At 52.7% G+C, this 19,978-nt stretch overlaps 1 protein-coding gene across 2 annotated transcripts in view; it reads right to left on the minus strand.

The window, feature by feature from the left end:
• Positions 1 to 10,191: 10,191 nt before the first annotated feature.
• The window catches only part of ZNF710 (zinc finger protein 710), a 217,550-nt gene continuing 207,763 nt past the window's right edge, over positions 10,192 to 19,978 (minus strand). Inside the window, exons 5-6 of one of the 2 annotated variants that reach the window (XR_011279872.1) lie at positions 16,425 to 19,664; positions 10,192 to 16,359 (exon numbers count right to left, since the gene is read on the minus strand). Coding sequence is in view for 1 of the 2 variants with exons in the window: in XM_069625218.1 (XP_069481319.1) it covers positions 19,495 to 19,664 (170 nt within the window). In the remaining variant the exon portion in view is untranslated. Of the gene's footprint in view, positions 19,665 to 19,978 lie in introns of both variants that reach the window. The other variant, XM_069625218.1, reaches the window with a different exon arrangement.

A 19,978-nucleotide genomic window follows, 5' to 3' on the forward strand; every position in this document is an offset into this window, starting at 1 on the left:
TCACCCAGGGAGGGAGAACAAGGTTCAAGCACCGGGTATATCTACAAGGGGGTTTAGATATCACTATAATGGTGGTGATTGGATGTAAGATAAATTTTTTCTCCTTGCCAAGTTTGGCCTCTTAAGGATCAGGTTTGTAAATATCTGCCTTTTGTCATGGTAGCTAGGTCCTCCTTCAAGAGTTCGGGAGGTCGGCAGGTCTCTGTGTTGGCGTTTTGACAGCTTTAGCTTCCCAGGTGGGCCCCTCTCTTCCATTCTGCTCCAGGATTCATCCCTCCTTAGTATACACATATGTCTGAAGACAATTGTGGGTTACGTCTATTGCTTTTCAGCTCCGCTCAGGATGGGTTGACCTATTACAAGTTAACAAAATGTCTTTTTACTCTCATTTTACCTTTTGAAGATTTGTCTTTCCCACTTGGTTCCCCAGTGTAGTGATGTGACATGCCCTGTTTCCAATGCGATATCTTCCTTTAATGCATGGGATGGATCCTACAAGTCTTTCACCCCTATGGGGTACTTTTCTTTATCTCTAGAAGTGTTAGGTGCTTATTATTTTTTCTTGGGTACAGTATCCAGGTTCCCAAAGATGGTATGAATTTAAGTGTTTTAAATGTTTGACTGGACAAAGGAGGCGTTTATTTCAGATGAGTTTTGTCCTAACCTATTAGTATAGGAGAACTTTGTTCAATGTTTTTCCCCTCTTTTAACCAGTTGGTTTTGGTGCCCTGTAAGGAACGCTGGAATTGGCACTTTTCTTGTTTTCTTGCAGGATTTGACTGCCTTATAAGACAGTTTTTCGGGCAGCCTAGTCTTAGGCAATCCTCTTGCGGTCAGCTGATTAATTTAATAAAGGCTTTTAAAATGTTTCCTTTCCTATTAGTTATTTTATTTATTATATTGGCTCTATTGTATGGATCATGTTGTACTAATGAGATGCAAGGGCTTTGAACTTGCATAATATGAGCCTCCTGTCTTGTCATAGAATAACTAATCCCCCACACTAACGTGAGATGGGGGTTTAGATTCTATTAAAGACAAGGAGGCGATTATTATCCCACCCACCCGCCCTGGGTATGATATGATATATGTCAATTGTGACACGCATGTACACAGGTGGTTCAAGTAAGAACATTCTTTGGTTTGTTGTTCTTCCCAACCACCCACCCTTCTTGCTTGTTCTTACAGCTACGAGTTATGGTTCTGATCAGGAGTGTGGCTCGCAGTTACAAGTTGTGGAGTGCGTGATTAAGTCCTCTCCGTGATTAAGAACTTCGGCATAGATTCAGGCTGCGGGAAGGTGGAGATCTCCAGTTTCGATGGATCCTTTTTCTCTGCGCTACGCAGTTCAACCGTTTCATTGGACTTCTGGTGCAAGACAGCTGCAGAAAGAGGGGTTGGGTTTAGAGTAATGGACATATGTAGAGGAGGGTCCCTGCTCATTGGTCCCCTGCAGGGCATGAACTGTCCTCCATGATGGTTTGGGGAGTTCCCCATACATTGACATTGAACTCTATCTAGTTCTGTTGTGGAAACTTTTTGTTTGTAAAAGTATTTTCTTTGCTGCTGTGGTTTCAGAGTAAAGATTGTAATGCATAATAATCGCCTCCTTGTCTTTAATAGAATCTAAACCCCCATCTCACGTTAGTGTGGGGGATTAGTTATTGCACCTCCCTTTCCCTCTCCCTGGCACTTCTCTTTCTCCCGCCCGCCCTGCACGTTGTATTCTGCACTTGCGCGATCTGAATGCCACAAGGCCTAGTGATATCGTTTGTCGTGTCTGTCTCCCCTCCCTCGTCTTGTCCTGCCTAGACACACTTAAGTACAAGTGCGTTATAAATGACTTAAATCACGTGACCTTTATTGTCGTCAAACTTTTGCTTTCACTTTGAGCAGGCTGATAACCAGACCAATTCAGCCTGACTTAGCGGCAAAGCAAGTAGCGGGGTCACCTCCTGTCCAAGAACATGAATTATAAAGAGGAAGCAAGGCTGGTGATCTGCAGCCTGGGGGGCCTGGGTGTAAACATGCGCTATACGACACTGCCATCCAGTGGTCATCTCGTAACACTGCAGTCCCAGTGCCACCCATGCCGCCATATTCAGATCACGTCACACTGCCAAGGAAGGGTGTGTGCGTGAATATATAATAGGGGCACGGACTTAAGGTTTCAATTCCCTTTGCAGCCGAAATCCGTAATCGGGGTACATGCTTGACACGGAATAAACGGCAGAAGCAGGCACGGCACGGCTGTAAAACCCACGGCGCGTTTGCCACTCACTCTAGGTTTTCCATCCACGCTTTTTTTTTTTACCGTCGGTCAAGTGTGCCACAGCTCTTCCCCAGGAGTGTGGGTGCCAGGAGTGTGTGAGCGCCAGGAGTGTGTGAGCGCCAGGAGTGTGTGGGGGCCAGGAGTGTGTGGGGGCCAGGAGTGTGTGGGCGCCAGGAGTGTGTGGGCGCCAGGAGTGTGTGGGCGCCAGGTGTGTGTGGGCGCCAGGAGTGTGTGGGCGCCAGGAGTGTGTGTGGGCGCCAGGAGTGTGTGGGCGCCAGGTGTGTGTGGGCGCCAGGAGTGTGTGGGCGCCAGGAGTGTGGGGGCGCCAGGAGTGTGTGGGCCAGGAGTGTGTGGGCGCCAGGAGTGTGTGGGCGCCAGGAGTGTGAGCGTTTCAGAACACCATACCAATACCGTGGCCTCATTCAGATGAATTATAACGCATGGGAGACTAAAACACCTGCGTTTTATTTTACTATTACAAGGAAGATGCAACTTCAGAACTTTATGGTGTAAGAAAAGCAGCTTCTAGTGAAATCACGGACCCCTTGCCCAGTAGAGCATCACGAGCTTGGCCCCGCCTCCATGACTGATGTTGGCAAGCGAGCTTGGCAGTCACTGCCCCACCAGCGAGTGCCCCGATGGGCCTGATTCAAGCGAGGGCTGTGAGGACATGACACAGGGATGAGTAACCGTGAAAGCACCGACTCAGCCCCACGCTACCACTAAACTAGCAGTGAACTCCATTATAAAGGTGAAACGTGCAGTCGAGAGGGATAGCGCCGCCTTCTGCGGTAATTGAGAGCTGGCTGTACTCAGAGGTAGCGCCGCCTTCTGCGGTAATTGAGAGCTGGCTGTACTCAGAGATAGCGCCGCCTTCTGCGGTAATGGAGAGCTGGCTGTACTCAGAGATAGCGCCGCCTTCTGTGGTAATTGAGAGCTGGCTTAACTCCGAGATAGCGCTGCCTTCTGTGGTAATTGAGAGCAGGCTGTACTCTCAGAGATAGCGCCGCCTTCTGTGGTAATTGAGAGCAGGCTGTACTCTCAGAGATAGCACCGCCTTCTGTAGTAATAGAGAGCTGGCGTACTCTCAGAGATAGCACCACCTTCTGTTGTGAGAGAAAGCTGGCTGTACACTCATAGATAGTGCAGCCTTCTGTGGTAAGTGAGAGCTATCGGTACTCTCAGAGATAGCGCCACCTTCTGTGGTAATTGAGAGCTAGCTGTACTCGGAGATAGCGCTGCCTTCTGTGGTAATTGAGAGCAGGCTGTACTCTCAGAGATAGCGCCGCCTTCTGTGGTAATTGAGAGCTGGCTGTACTCAGAGATAGCACTGCCTTCTGTTCTAAGTGAGTGCTGGCTGTACTCTCAGAGATAGCGCCGCCTTCTGTGGTAATTGAGAGCTGGCTGTACTCAGAGATAGCACTGCCTTCTGTTCTAAGTGAGAGCTGGCTGTACTCTCAGAGATAACGCCGTCTTCTGTGGTACTTGAGAGCAAGCTGTACTCTCAGAGATAGCTCTGCCTTCTGTGGTGAGAGCTAGCTGTACTCTCAAGAGATATCGCCACCTTCTGTGGTAATTGAGAGCTGGCTGTACTCTCAGGAGCTGTTTGAAGTAATTGTGCTCGTAGCAACCCAAATAGTGCAAAGGTTCCAAAATAAGAGAATGTCCAATCAAGGATCTCTAAAAATGTCACTTTTGTAGAGAGGATAAAAAAGAACTATCTAAAAAATACAAGCCCCTGTAAGAGGACACAGAACATGCAGAGCTGGGCTAGACTAGCACCCCGTATGCCTGATTGCCTCTGCTCAAGCACCCAATGCCATTGCTCAAAACATAGGTCTTTCAAGAAAAATGATTAAAAGGAGGGCTTATAAGTACTTGGACCCAAAAGTGGACCCGGGGGACAGGGCCTCTTCACAGCACCTAGTTCTTGTCTTTGTGGGGCCAGGCTTCTGGGCGCTTCCTGAGGTGCTGATTCAGCGCCGGGTTGCTGACCTCATCGGCTGGATCCAAGACGCGGTGCGGTCGAGGCAGCAGTGGCATGAAGCAGCTGGGGCCATGCAGGACATGTGCGGGTCGGTGTCGGTCCCAAGCGGGTCAATGCAGGAATGAGGGCCCAGAGCCGTGGGTTGCTGGGTGGCCCAGTCTGGAGTCTCCAGAGACAGGTCTTTTGGTTGTACTCCCACTGCCGGGAGTTTGGCGGGCACTGACACAGGATCCTTCCCCTCTAGAGAGCAGTAGCCTGGTTACAGTGCACACAGCACCGAGGCCTGGGTCTGACAGCAGTCACCCCCACTAGTCCCTGGGGATGGTGAGGGGAAACGAGCTCTCGGATCCTTTCTATTTTCACTTCCATGTCACAGAACTTTGGAATTGCATTTCTAAGGGAGCTCCAAAAGTGGATCCTTCTTTGCTTCATGGTCCAAGATAAATAAAAAAAGGGTGGGGCACCCCTTCCTTATAAAGGCAAATTGTCACTGTAGATTGGACAAAAGTGAGCTTACGGCAAGGGTCCGATGTCTGCCGCTGTACCAAGTGCCTCGTGCCTCATTACAGCCACTCAGAGCGCCCTGTCCTGCAGGAAGTGGAGGGAAGAGGGAGAGAAAGCGTTCCGGCAGAAAAGCCAGATGGTGGAGCTCTTTCCCAAGTCCACCTTTCCCTCTCTGCCTACTCTCAACTCCATCCCTTTCCTCATGCCATTACCACTTCAAAGGCCCTATGGAGTGCAGCACCCTGGTGTGAGGCTGGCCTTTGTTATGCAAGTGCCTATTTCAAGCAGGGTTCCCAGGAGATCTGGTGTGATCGCCTGGGGATAAGGGGAAGTGTTACCCTTCTTACCATAGAATCAAAAGATGACAGAATCCTGGCTATTGCTTCACTGTGATCCTTGCAGACACTCAGGCTAGCCAAGAATGCACATTGCCCTCACGTAGCTAACCTGGGCTGACAGGGCAGACACTCGTGTGAGATCACATTGGCATTGCTGTAATAATTGGGTGCTCTGATCAGTCACCATGCCGTGATCAGGAATGGCTTATTCCCAGAGGTTACACTGCCCCCAGACTGATAAGGCAACAACTATGATATTTGGAATCTGGGTTCAGAGGTTAACATTCCATCTCTGACTGTAGGGACTTTGGGTCACAGCAGCTATCAGGAGCACATGTGACCTTGGAACCTGCCTGTGTCACGGAAGCGCATGTGCAGGCACTGTCAGGAGACTGGGGCAGCAAGGGCACATGTATGATCTATGCTTTTGGCGTGGCACTTTTTATGAATGGGTGGTCTAATTAGCAGATTGATTTGGGCGGCTATTGGCCACTGATGACTGTGTGCACCCATGTTTCCCAGTTCTGTTTCTGAGTGTGTGTTTCCCAATGGTGTGCGTTTTCTCATGCCTGATCTTCATCCGTGTGCATATCTGGGTGACTGTTGTATGTGATGCTACCTGCTTCATCTATGAGCAGGTCAGATGTATGTTCGTTGGGAGTGTGTGCTTATACATGTATTATATGCATCCGGCATTACGCCAGGACGTATTTGGGTGGGTAATCCATTTCCACAGGCATGTTCTGCGTTATCCTGATCGTTGTAACATGCACTTGCGCACGGGTGATCGGTACACGTAGCTACGCCTGGAGATTGGCAAGTGTTACCTGCAATCAGTGTTTGCTCGGGCGTCACGAATAGCAAGACTTGGCAATGTGTGTGTATCAATTTGTTTTTCTTAACCTTGCCTGTGGGCATGTCCAGAATAACCCCGATTGTGGTTTAGTGTGTTCATGTGCGCATCCGTGTAAAGGGACTGCACCGTCTCCCACTCTTACATGTGGTTGCAGTTCAGGATGTTCTCAAGTCTCCTCCATGATGTGCACCTGATTTAGATCTGTGGTTAAAAGAAAGGTTCTGCATACATGACATGAGTGTATCACGGATGTAATCGATCATAGCATGTGGAAGACTATAAGGAACTGAGCCACTGAACATTTTATATTTAACCTGGTGTCAAACTTCTGAGCAGTCACTGAGACACACACTTGCACTTACTCTGGAGTGGAGACACACTGGCACTTATTCTGAGGCGGAGACACAGGCTTGCTCTTACCCTGGAGCACAGACACACACATACTCTTATTCCAGAGCAGAAACACAGGACTTCTCTTATTCTAGAGCAGAGACACACATGCACTTATTCTGGAGCTGAGACACACGCTTACTCTTACCCTGGAGCTGAGACACGCGCTTACTCTTACCCTGGAGCTGAGACACGCGCTTACTCTTACCCTGGAGCTGAGACACACGCTTACTCTGGAGCAGGGATGCACACTTGCACTTATTCTGGAGCTGAGACACACACTCTTACTCTGGAGCTGAGGCACAGGCTTACTCTGGAGCAGAGGCACAGGCTTACTCTGGAGCAGAGGCACAGGCTTACTCTGGAGCAGAGGCACAGGCTTACTCTGGAGCAGAGACACAGGCTTGCTCTGGAGTGGAGACACAGGCTTGCTCTGGAGTGGAGACACAGGCTTGCTCTGGAGTGGAGACACACACTTGCCCTTACTCTGGAGCTGAGACGCAGGGACACAGGCTTACGCTGGAGCAGAGACACAGGCTTACTCTGGAGCAGAGACACAGGCTTGCTCTGGAGTGGAGATACACTTGCTCTTACTCTGGAGCAGAGACACAGGCTTACTCTGGAGCGGAGACACAGGCTTGCTCTGGAGTGGAGACACACTTGCACTTATTCTGGAGCTGAGACACACACTCTTACTCTGGAGCTGAGACACGTGCTTACTCTTAGTCTGGAGCTGAGGCACAGGCTTACTCTGGAGCTGAGACACAGGCTTACTCTGGAGCAGCGACACAGGCTTACTCTGGAGCAGAGACACAGGCCTGCTCTTACCCTGGAGCAGAGACACACACATTCGTATTCTGGAGCAGAAACACAGGCTTACTGTTATTCTAGAGCGGAGACACACATGCACTTATTCTGGGGCTGAGACACCCGCTTACTTTTACCCTGGAGCTGAGACACACTCTTACTCTGGAGCTGAGACACATGCTTACGTTTACTCTGGAGCTGAGGCACAGGCTTACTCTGGAGCTGAGATGCAGGCTTACTCTGGAGCAGAGACACAGGCTTACTCTGGAGCAGAGACACAGGCTTACTTTTATTCTAGAGCAGAGACACAGGCTTACTCTTACCCTGGAGAAGAGACACATACATTTTGCCACATGGCACTGCAGGTGAGTGGAGCCCTCCTGGGCCCCGTTTTTCTAACTTTATGTGGAGTTCCAAAGCCCCAGGCCCCTGATTGTCCCTTGATTCCCTCTCCGGTACCACTTGCTGTTCTCCACTTCCAACCCATCTCCCATCCTGCCCCCATGTCTGGATTGGTCCTCCTTAGCGTGCTCGCCTGGCCTGGTGCCTCAGCGCTCTTTCCTGCACGCCATTTGCCTCCCTGGCACTGCAGGTGAGGTAATTGAGCTTTAAAGGCTACTGAGCCTCCTTCTGAGCCCATCTCGCCGTCTGATGCCCCTCTGCACGGCCTCTGCACCCCTTTTCTCCCCTGCTCTTCCATCTTCACTGCCTCCCCCTTCCCGCCTCTCAGCCCGCCCCTGGACCATGATTGGCCAGTACGTTCCTATTAAGTGATCTTCCCATGGCAGCCCTCTGCCTGGCAGTCCCTTCGACTAAGGGCCCCAAGGCAAAGGGCGGCTCCAATGGAGGTGGCTCCAGGGTGTGTTCGCAGGTGTCGCAGGGGAAGCCTGAGAAGCCAGCAGTTACTAGACACCAACAAAAACCGGAAGTGTGGCATGGGTGGGGTGTAGAGCAATTAATCTACACCAGAAAGCCCCTGCCACCCTACCTGACATTTCCATAACATAGACTTAGCCCATACATACTTAGAAAGGTTTGTGACCACCAACCCAAATCTCTTCATGACAGTATTGAAAATGTTGACTTGCATTGCATCCTAACAGACTAATCAATGTTAACAAGTGCTGGAGTAAATTTATAACATTAGCCTGCGCCATATCTAGATAGGATTATGAATGTTAGCATCTGACACACTTACATGGAACTTTAATATTAGCATGTGCCACACTTAGAATTTGAGAACATTAGCCTGCGCCGTACCTAGACAGGATAGTGAATGTTAGCATGTGCCACACTTAGACGGAACTATGTGGGCCAGCATGTTAAATCTCATATAACCCACTAACAACATAAGCTCAAACTCTCTGCATACTTATAAAACTCACACAACCATCTATCACACAACAAGCTGCACACACATCACCACACTGCAACACATAAGCTGCACCAACAGCACACACAGACTGACACTGATCCAATACTTGCACCAAAGCTCAGCACCTGGTGTCCACCGAGTTGAAGCTGCCAACAGTGCACCACTCCTCTCACTATCCTAACCCCTCTTCACCTTACTAACCCATTCCATCTTCTCATTTACAGATCCACCAGAGCGCCTGGGAAGCAATACCATTGGTGACGGTGCGCTATATAAGTACCTTTAACATAACATAGCATACTCTTATTCTGGAGCAGAAACACAAGCTTACTCTTATTCTAGAGAGGAGACACGTGCACTTATTCTGGAGCTGAGACACACGCTTACTCTTACCCTGGAGCTAAGACACAGGCTTACTCTGGAGCAGAGACACAGGCTTACTATTACTCTGGAGCGGAGACACAGGCTTACTCTGGAGCTGAGACAAAGGTGTACTCTTACTCTCGAGCGGAGGCACATGCTTGCACTTATTCTCGAGTTGAGCCACCCACTTACTCTTACTCTGAAGCTGAGCCACCCGCTCGCTCTTACCCTGGAGCTGAGACACATTACTCTTATTCTGGAGCAAAAGCACAGGCTTACTCTTACTCTGAAGCTCATCCACCCGCTTACTCTTACCCTGGAGCTGAGACACATTACTCTTATTCTGGAGAAAAGACACAGGCTTACTCTTACTCTGAAGCTGAGCCACCCGCTTACTCTTACCCTGGAGCTGAGACACATTACTCTTATTCTGGAGAAAAGACACAGGTTTACTCTTACCCTGGAGCTGAGACACATCACTCTTATTCTGGAGCAGAGACACAGGTTTACTCTTACTCTGAAGCTGAGCCACCCGCTTACTCTTATTCTGGAGCAGAGACACAGGTTTACTCTTACCCTGGAGCTGAGACACATTACTCTTATTCTGGAAAAGAGACACAGGCCTACTCTTACTCTGGAGGTTAAAGAGGAAAACATTTGGCCATTTTCAAAGTTTGATGTAGCCTTCACTATCACAGCGGTGTTATATAGGACATGCATACATAAGATTCTCGAGGCCAGGTGCACGTTGATTTGATTTCTTCACTTATAATGCGCAGGAGCCCACAGACATCAGGGCGCAGAAAAAAAGAGGCAGAAGAAAGGAGAAAAGACAATATAACGGAGAGAAAAGATCAGCAGTTATCGGACTTTATTCAAAAAAGATAGTTTTCAAATCTTTTCTAAATCTCAGACTACGTTCTTTCTGCAATTTATTGTTGTGATACTCTGCTAGGACAGACGTGCACAGTCCAGTGGCACCTCAAGTGTTTGCTGATAATGGAAGTGAGAAAAGGCTCTCTAATGCCCACCTTTGGGCTAAGCCCCTTAGTTTCTCCGTCTGGAGCTGGGTTTGGGCCCTGTGGCCCCTCATCTATAACACTGGTACAGTCGTCGCAGGGTTGCGTCCCCCGGCACGCCACATGAGCCATTCATGTGGCCTCCATCATGTGTTGCTAGTGGAACACGGTCTATCGGCCCAGTGCATTCTGAAACTCTTGCTATGTGTGATGCAAACATTTCTAGGGTTATCTTTCTAGAAGGGGGGATTTTCCAGCTGCATAAAGGAGCACTCCACACTTCAAAAGAATATCTCATTTATTTATAATTATTGCTAAGTTAACAAAACCTTCAACAGAAAAATAAGAACACAGTAGAGCTTTGCACAAGTGGCAGTGAGTTCTGTTACCAGGCATCCACACAACAATGGTTTGGTTTGGGGTGTATCCAGTCCGGGGTCCTTGAAGGGGGTCCCCTTGCTCTGATGGCAGGCAGAGGGGTGATGGGTGCTGTGCTGCAGCTCTTCACCGGCACCCGGCTGAACACGTAAAGTACATTCTTGGGCGGTTGACATTTTACATACATAGAAACAACACCGCTCTTTGGGAACTCTTCATTGCAGGGGAAACGCCATTTCCTATGTGCCACTAAACCCACTCTGCATTTTACCATTTGCATTTGGTGGCTGGGGTGAAGACCTGGTTTACATGACTCTGATAGAACTATTAGTCTTTCTTCTATTGCAGTCGAACGTTATGACACGAGATCAAGACGGCGGCCAGACACCTGCTGCCACAGAACAAGGGCCACATTGCCTGAGGTTCCTGACAATCAGTTCCAGTGAAAGGGAGCATGGCCCAAACAGTGCATCAGCGCCGCCCCAGGCAGGACCCAGGACTAGGGGGGCTAGTGGGAGCGAAGCAGAACAGCAGCATAGTGCGATTTCCTGGAGAGGAGGGGGCAGGAAACCAGGACAACATTTTGCAATCAAAGACTCTTTGAAAAAGGAGACGGATTTTATTTACAAGACGAATTGTTACTCTGCTGCCAGCTGCTCTAGTGTTAATGCAGCCAGAGTACTGACTTCCAACTCTCCAACTCCACAATGACGGAGCCCAGGTTTCCAGGTTTTCTTGCTTTAGTTGCGCTTCAGGATTGTCAAGAGGTAGTTTTCAGGAGCCAACGCTTTGGGGCTGGGACAGTGGGGGGGAGGGGGTAATGTTCACGCGTGGGACTATGGACATATGTGCCGCTCCAAAAGAAGCGCTAGGAACTAAATGTCAAAAGAAATCAAGACTCGAGACTGACACAATCACATCATTAAACGTATGTTAGAACGCCTGGGCCTCTGACAAAGGACCATTCATAATTTACCATGATCTCGTGGTTTAATAACAATGTTATCCTTCAGCCCCAACGCCCCCCTTCAAATGGACCGCCTGATCTCAACAAAAGTGCCACATGACACCCAAACAATTAGAAACGGCTGTGTGCTTCTGCAAAAGCCGCTCCTGGTGAGAACACGGGGGAACAGTGCAGCTCTTGCCGGTTTAGGCAGAAAAGAGGCCTGAGGCCGCGAGCGAGAACTTCCCACAATGTGCCCAAGTTATTACCAAAACATGTGTGTCTAGTTCCCGTGCCAGGAGTCGCCCCCTATGCAGAATCTTCTCATGCATTGATTTAACTCTAAGAGTGCCTCCGCCCCTCAGACACATTGCTGCTATTGGGCAGCTGTTTTGCACCCCCTGTCTCCGCCCCTCAGACACATTGCTGCTATTGGGCAGCTGTTTTGCACCCCCTGTCTCCGCCCCTCAGACACATTGCTGCTATTGGGCAGCTGTTTTGCACCCCCTGCCTCCGCCCCTCAGACACATTGCTGCTATTGGGCAGCTGTTTTGCACCCCCTGCCTCCGCCCCTCAGACACATTGCTGCTATTGGGCAGCTGTTTTGCACCCCCAGCCTCCGCCCCTCAGACACATTGCTGCTATTGGGCAGCTGTTTCGCACTCCCTGCCTTTGGGCAGCTGTTTCGCACTCCCTGCCTCCGCCCCTTAGACACATTGTTGCTATTGAGGCAGAATGGACATTTTCTCGTTTATAGAAAATGGCAGATTTTAACAGCTGGCATTTTAATAATGCCATGTTTGAAGCTTCCACGTTTCGCGGGTTACCAGAGCACCACACCTGAGCAGACATGCACTCGGGCGGCGTAGCTGCAAGACGCCATCTTTGTGGCCACGGTGTGTGACCAAGGCATGAAATGAGGGACAGAAACAATGAGAGGCCAAATGTTTCATGGCGTCTTCCACTGCATCAACTGAAACCCACACCCCCTATGTTCTGAATTGCAGGGGGCCCACGCAATATAAACAGTGGACCCAATGCTTCCTGGTGGAGCTGTAATATAGAGCGTCTCTCAGATGTAATGGGAGACCATTGAAGCCACCATGTGGGGTCCTAAACAAAGGTAAATACAAATACAGCACTTCACCCACTCTCAAGTCTCCTGCAGATGCCAATACGAGCTTAGGACATGCCAAGGCCGCAGCGTGTACAGCCACACTGGCCACTGCCCCGCCGTGTACAGCCACACTGGCCAATGCCCCAGGGTGGACAGCCAGACTGGCCACTGCCCAAGCGTGTACAGCCAGACGGGCAAATGCTGCAGCGTGTACAGCCAGACGGGCCAATTCCCCAGGGTGGACAGCCAGACTGGCCAATGCCCAAGCGTGTACAGCCAGACGGGCCAATGCTGCAGCGTGTACAGCCAGACGGGCCAATTCCCCAGGGTGGACAGCCAGACGGGCCAAGGCTCCACGGTGGACAACCAGACTGGCCAACGCCCCAGGGTGGACAGCCAGACTGGCCAATACTGCAGCATCGATAGCCAGACTGGCCAATGCCCCAACGTGTACAGCCAGACTGGCCACTGCTGCAGCGTGTACAGCCAGACTGGCCAATGCCCCAGGGTGTTCAGCCAGACTGGACAATATCCCAGCATGTACAGCCAGACTGGCCAATGCTGCAGCGTGTTCAGCCAGACTGGACAATGCCCCAGCGTGTACAGCCAGACTGGCCAATGCCCCAGAGTGTACAGCCAGATTGTCCAACGCCCCAGGGTGGACAGTCAGACTGGCCAATACCACAGGGTGGACAGCCAGACTGGCCAATGCCCCAGTGTGTACAACCACACTGGCCCATGCTGCAGCGTGTACAGCCATACTGGCCAATACCACAGGGTGGACAGCCAGACTGGCCAATACCGCAGCGTGGACAGCCAGACCGGCCAATGCCCCAGCGTGTACAGCCAGACTGGCCAATGCCACAACGTGTACAGCCAGACTGGCCAATGCCGCAACGTGTACAGCCAGACCGGCCAATGCTGCAGCGTCAAAAGCCAGACTGGCCAATGCCCCAGCGTGTGCAGCCACACTGGCCAATGACCCAGCATGTACAGCCACACTGGCCAATGTCCCAGGGTGGAGAGCCAGACTGGCCAATGTCTCCTCGTGTAAAGACAGAGTGGGCCATGCTGCAGCTTGTACAGCCAGACTGGCCAATGCCCCAGGGTGGACAGCCAGACGGGCCAATGCCCCAGCGTGTACAGCCAGCCTGGCCAACGCCCCAGGGTGGACAGTCAGACTGGCCAATGCCGCGGGGTGGAGAGCCAGACTGGCCAATGCCACAGCGTGTACAGCCCCCAGGGTGGACAGCCAGACTGGCCAATGCTGCAACGTGTACAGCCAGAATGCCCCAGCGTGTGCAGCCACACTGGCCAATGACCCAGCGTGTACAGCCAGACTGGTCAATGCCCCAGGGTGGAGAGCCAGACTGGCCAATGTCTCCTCGTGTAAAGATAGAGTGGGCCATGCTGCAGCTTGTACAGCCAGACTGGCCAATGCCCCAGCGTGTACAGCCAAACTGGCCCATGTACCAGCGTGTAAAGACAGACTGGCCAATGCCCCAGGTGGACAGCCAGACTGGCCAATGCCCCAGGGAGGGCAGCCAGACTGGCCAATGCCGCAGGGTGGAGAGCCAGTCTGGCCAATGCCACAGCGTGTTCAGCCCCCAGGGTGGACAGCCAGACTGGCCAATGCCCCAGCGTGTACAGCCAGACTGGCCAAGGCCCCAGAGTGGACAGCCAGTTCCAGCACACGTCTAACCCGTTATCTGCAGGAGAGGCTCCTCCCTTCCCCCACACCTCCCGTGCATCTTGAACGCAAGCATGCTGTACTTCAGATTTGGAAACGCCACCCCCCCTCCCCCCCCCCCGCAACCTCAGGTACCCACGGGGTAATCACAGACGCAGAAATGAGCAGCAGGGGTTCAGCCCTTAGGACTGCCCGTTTCCCTTTGACCAACAAGCAGGTACCCTCCCCCCACCCCCAATAAATGATTACAACAAAATTCCGCGATCTCAAAAACTAGATTTCACGGCACTTCCGTGATTGCAAAACACGCTTTAGTTCTTCTCGTGCAGGGCCAGTGACGCCATCTTTACTGCTCTTGAGAAAGTGATTTTTTGCCACCCAAGTGGGCGCTCCCTGTTGCTGGCGCCCTCTTTGCATTGCCTTCCGATAGAACCAACCGTGGTCCCCAAAGGAATTCAAGGGAAAGATCCTGTCCTTCCAAAAACAAAATGTGTTCTACCCTGGACATATCTGCTATCAGGGGGCCGAACTCCGCCGCAGAAGCTACTCCCTATAGCGCCTTCCCAGCCTTTGCCATATTCAGCGTTTATCCGTCTATTGCTCTATCAATTAAGGACACGATCTTTCCTATAAAATGTCCATTTAAGTCACAATAACTTTGCTCCTCTCCACCAGCAACCGGTTAAATTGCCAATAGCTTTGCGCCTTCTATCTGCTGTAAAGCTGAATGAATAATACAGGCTGCCGGGGCGGCGGGTGCCAGGTAGGCGCAACCCATCTCTTCGTGCAGAGACGCCAGATTTGCTAGGTCCGACCTTCCCACCTGGCAACAGCGCGGGATTGGCGCCAGCTACGGCAATATGGCGCCCCGTCCACTGTGGTGCCCTGGGCAGTCGCCGGGGTCGCCTTGCCCTGGCACCATGCCCGCGTGCATGGCATCAGTTGGAGGTCCAGCCTGCAGGGAGAGAGACCATGCCAGTCACATGCACGGGGGAAGTGGGAGGCTAGAGAGAAAGGCCAGTAGTGACCCGGAAGTGAGTTCTCAGGAATGGAGACTTTACGGCGACCCGAACAACGGTTCTGCTTTAAAGTCGGAAATCCAGAACTGGGCACATGCTTCCCGCCGAGTACTGCCATGTTCTAGAGAGCGAGTAAAGCAACGTGCTGCACCCAGGGGTGGACTGGCACTCCCTGTAGGCCAGTCCACCCCTGGCTACACCATCCTGCCGGATACATCTGTTACTAAGAGCAACTATTGACTCCATTCTGGACACCTGCCTGCCTGATTAGTTTAGGGAAGGAAAGATGTTTCAATGGAACGTAGTTCTACGTTTATATCCGCCTGGGGTTTCCTTTGCTCAGCGAAGTGAGGGAATTCTCCGAGTTCCATTCTAATGTATCCACCATCTTAGCCAGTTCTAAGGTTTTTTCGCAAAACCCCAGTTGAGAGCCCTTACTTGTGTTACTGCAGCACAGGTGCTTTTACAATAAGGAACTTTTAAATACAGCACTTGCTGGCAGTATTGCCACTTCCTGGCGCTGTAAATGCCAGGTACTGCTATTCCGCAACCCTCTTGGTCTAATTCAGATCACCTGGGAAAGGGCTGCCATGCGAGCCGGAGCCTGGATTGAATCGGTGACCTGTTGGCTGCACACAGATTCCTGCATCACACGCACATAGGAGTTACAAAGGCCCTCTCCATGGACCGTGGACTGATGGGAAGACAGAACTGGGAGTGTACAGGTTGTACATCAATCCCCCTTGCTGCCGGTGGTGAGGACCTCTCCTCGCTGCCGGTGGTGAGGACCTCTCCTCGCTGCCGGTGGTGAGGACCTCCTCAGTGAGGACCTCCTCACTGTCGGTGGTGAGGACCTCTCCTTGCTGCCAGTGGAGAGGACCTCCTCACTGCCGGTGGTGAGGACCTCTCCTCGCTGCCGGTGGTGAGGACCTCCCCTCGCTGCCGGTGGGGAGGACCTCCTCAGTGAGGACCTCCTCACTGCCAGTGGTGAGGACCTCTCTTCGCTGCCAGTGGAAAGGACCTCCTCAGTGAGGGCCTCCTTGCTGCCAGTGGTGAGTACCTCTCCTCGCTGCCAGTGGCGAGTACCTCCCCTCATTGCCGGTGGTGAGGACCTCCTCGCTGAGGACCTCCTCGCTGCGGTGGCGAGTACTTCTCCTTGCTGCCGGTGGCGAGGACCTCCTCGGTGAGGACCTCCTCGCTGCAGGTGGTGAGGACATCTCCTCGCTGCCGGTGGTGAGGCCCTCCTCAGTGAGGACCTCCTTGCTGCCGGTGACCTCCTCGCTGCCAGTGGTGAGGACCTCCTCAGTGAGGACCTCCTTGCTGCCGGTGGCAAATACCTCCCCTCGCTGCCGGTGGTGAGGACCTCCACGGTGCCAGTGGTGAGGACCTCCTCAGTGAGGACCTCCCCACTGCCAGTGGCGAGTACCTCTCCTCGCTGCCACATACCTCCCCCCACTGCCGGTGGTGAGGACCTCCTCACTGCCGGTGGTGAGGACCTCTCCTCGCTGCCGGTGGTGAGGACCTCTCCTCGCTGCCAGTAGTGAGGACCTCCTCGCCAGCGATTTCCCAAACCGTCTCGTATAGGAATTTAATATGGGACAAGCAGATGACATGCTGAGACTTCTCTGTCTGTCTCATGAGACGTCATCACCACAGCTGTACCAGGATGAAAAGATTGCTCTTGGGTAATTGCAAAGCTTGTGGAGAAATGTGGGGTCCCCGCCAGAATGACCCCCATCCTTTCTGGAGCATTCTAGAGATCTGCTGGGAGTCTGCAGGGGCCTTTTGATGGCCTCCTCTGGGCGGGACGTGCCCGGATGTACTTGGGGCCAGTTAGGAATATAAGGAATGGGAGGAGCACACATGGTCATGCGTTCGTTCGTTCATTGGTGGGTCGGCCCCTTACGAGGGACCAGCTGCGAGCCCGGGGGCTTCGGAACACCCGTTATGCACCCATAGGCCTTTGCGGTCTCCCTGCTGCATCGCTAGCGGTTCCTATTAAAAGGGGCGACAGGGAATACATAGGCCATGGAGGCGCCCCGTATGTACACTTATAAGCGGGTCCCCAAGGGTCCATGTGCGCATTGCACACATATGATGCTTTGCCACGTGGGCACTGGCTCCAGAACCCCATGGTCTTGTGATTAGCATAGAAACAGGCGAATTTAGGCGCGGCTATAAACATGTGCTGTACATACTTAAGCTGCTCGTGTCTTATAACCAGGGCTGCAGTTGCCTTTCACCAAGGCAAGGCTTATGCCAGTCTCTGCCATCCTGGAGCCTCGCCCACTTCGGGTACAGGCCGAGCACACCCAGCAGCACACCTGTGCATGGCATGTGATTATATGCAGATCCCTGGCACTTACCTGGTGCCCATCACACTGGCACTGAGCAGCAGCACAGATTAGAGGCGCTTTGGATGGACACGGAGTGACGACGAGTAGGGGGTGAGGGGGGCAGGAGGGTCCCTGGCAGAGCACTTGCCACCGTGACCTCCCAACCGTCTGCATTTGGGAGGGGCAAGTGGTCTATCTTTGGTCCCCCCCCCGGACCAGCAAGAGGGTGGGAGGAAAAGCCAGCCCGGCCAGCCGCACCCTGATCCCTTCAGCACAGGGCACCAGAGGGCAGCGCCAGCCGAGGACATTCAGAGGAGAAAGTGGGAAATGAAAATGTGGGCCACAAATAGGCAAGCAATATTAAATACTCTAAAAAAATACCCGTCTCTGCTCTATGCTGTACAATGCCAAGCTCTTGGCTTGCAACAGCGCCCCTATGAAAATAAATCTGCCCGCCGTGCCCTCCTAGCTCCCGGTCACTGCCCAGCGCCCGCGGTGCCCAGAGTAGCAGAGCGCCCGCACTGGGCACAGATGCGCTGGGCAGCGGCTTCCTTACACCCAGAGAGAACAAGAGAGCTGTGCTGAAGTCACACCAGGAAGAGTAAACGGCCCCCATTGCGAATAAACGCTATACATGATCACAGGGGGCCTGTGCAAGCAAAGGGGGGGGGGCGGAATCCCAGGGCTGGAACAGGTTTACTGCACACAGGCCGCCTCACACACGCGCCCAGAGGCAAAGGGGGGGGGGTTCAGCTATCTACGCCCTGCGCACAAACCTAATGCAGAAGGTGCACGGAGAAGTTACTCGTGACCATGACATCTTTTATAGACAGGCGGGGGGGGGGGGCGGGGGAAGTTGGGGGGTTATGGTACAAAGCCAGGAAAAGCGAAGTGGATCCTGCAAACAACAGAATACAACTCTAAGTAGCCAGTGTAGAGACTGAAGAGCGCCCCCCCCTAGGGCCGAAGCCCAGTGACAGGACCGGCCTGGATCGGCGCCCTCTTGCCCGGACTCCCCACTTTCTATCTTGGGAAGAAGAGGATCGGAAGATCCCTGGAGCCAGAGCGGGAGGACACTTCCTATTCACAGTAAACACACCGTCGCCATCTTCAGCTAGTGCCTAGATACCCGCTAGCGCTAGCGTTTCACAGCTCTACGCAAAGGATGCCCATGCGAGGGACTTTACAGCAGTACGCCTGGCGTGTGCCCTCGGACTCGGTACAGACAACCTTTGGGGGGACTCTGGGGGGCACAGTGTCAGGGATACAGTGACGGGTGATACCCCAGAGGTAGGGCAGGACTCCTGCAATGCAAACACCTGGCAATGATGCTTCTTACGGGGCACTCGTTTACCACCCAAAGGACAGACCAGACGCTACCCACCATCTACCCATCGAGTGCTTATATAGCGCAGCTTTCACCAAAGGCATCATGGCGCTACCCTCTTCACACCTGAGGGGTGTGACCCCCGTGTGGTGCTCCACCTTCCATGGGCAGCACCCTACCAGGCAGAGCACTGCGTCTATGCCTCCGCCTCTCAGTGCCAAGGAGACCCTGGTCTCACCCACCAGTGGACTTTCCTGTGGATCGCCAAGGCGGCAGTAAATTCTGACCCCGTGCATTAAAACGGACAGAAGAGGAAGAAGGCCTCTGATTGGAGGAACAAGAAGAGCGCTCAGACACACTACTGACCAATCAATAGCGGCGCCAAGGCTTTGCAGGAATCCCAGAAGGCCAATTCCGGCTGCAGCCGCCATCGAAGGCTTGAAGACCACCTCATATGGAGACTGCGGCCAAGAAGGGGCACAGCATTTCAGTGCAGGACTACGAATCACACAAGGAAGCGGTCACCTGGAGGGTCACCTGGAGGGCCAGAGAGGACCCCCGGCTCTTACAGCGCATCTCTGCTTGGTCCAGCGAGGCAACCCTCAGGGAGCGGCCCTCAAGGCCATCTACGGTTCTTCAGGAGCTCGAGGCCCACCTATCACCATTACAGTCCTCCAGAAGAGCGCCTCCTGACAGCCAAAGCCTAGCCGCTTCCCTTGGCATCCGCCTGGCAGCGCAGTGTGGCAGCGCGCCGGTGCCGGCTTCCATCGCTACAGGACGTTGTAGTAGGCCATTTCTTGAATGGCCTGATCAGCCATTGCGCCCTCATCTGTGCCATTCTCCGCCTCTCCGCAGCCAAAGGAGCTTTCCTCGTAGTCCTCCATGCCCTGGTGGCCGTCAGTGTCGAGGTTCTCCGCCTCTGGTGCGCCCCCCGCTTGATCTGTAAAACAGGCAAAGCAGACGTTAGTGGCAGACCTGTGCCAGGTGGTAACATGCTTGCCAGAATAGTCCAGACTTTCTTCTTTAAGGAGTGATAGTAATAAGCCACTCTATAGGTGCGTTATTTCCAATGAGAGAGTAACACATGGCAAGGCGCTCATACAGCAATAATTGCCCCCCCCCATCCTCCTGCAGCACTTCAGCAGAAGATTGGGCAGACACTGGAGGAGCCCAGCGGTTCCGCTGCCGGTGTGGGTCAGCAGAGGAAGGTATTTACCACTGTCCAAGGGTGTGTGAAAGTGCTTCTGCTCCCAC

The sequence above is a fragment of the Ambystoma mexicanum genome, chromosome 11 (genome assembly GCF_040938575.1).
Source record: "Ambystoma mexicanum isolate Mex_15411 chromosome 11, UKY_AmexF1_1, whole genome shotgun sequence".
Lineage (NCBI taxonomy): Eukaryota > Metazoa > Chordata > Amphibia > Caudata > Ambystomatidae > Ambystoma > Ambystoma mexicanum.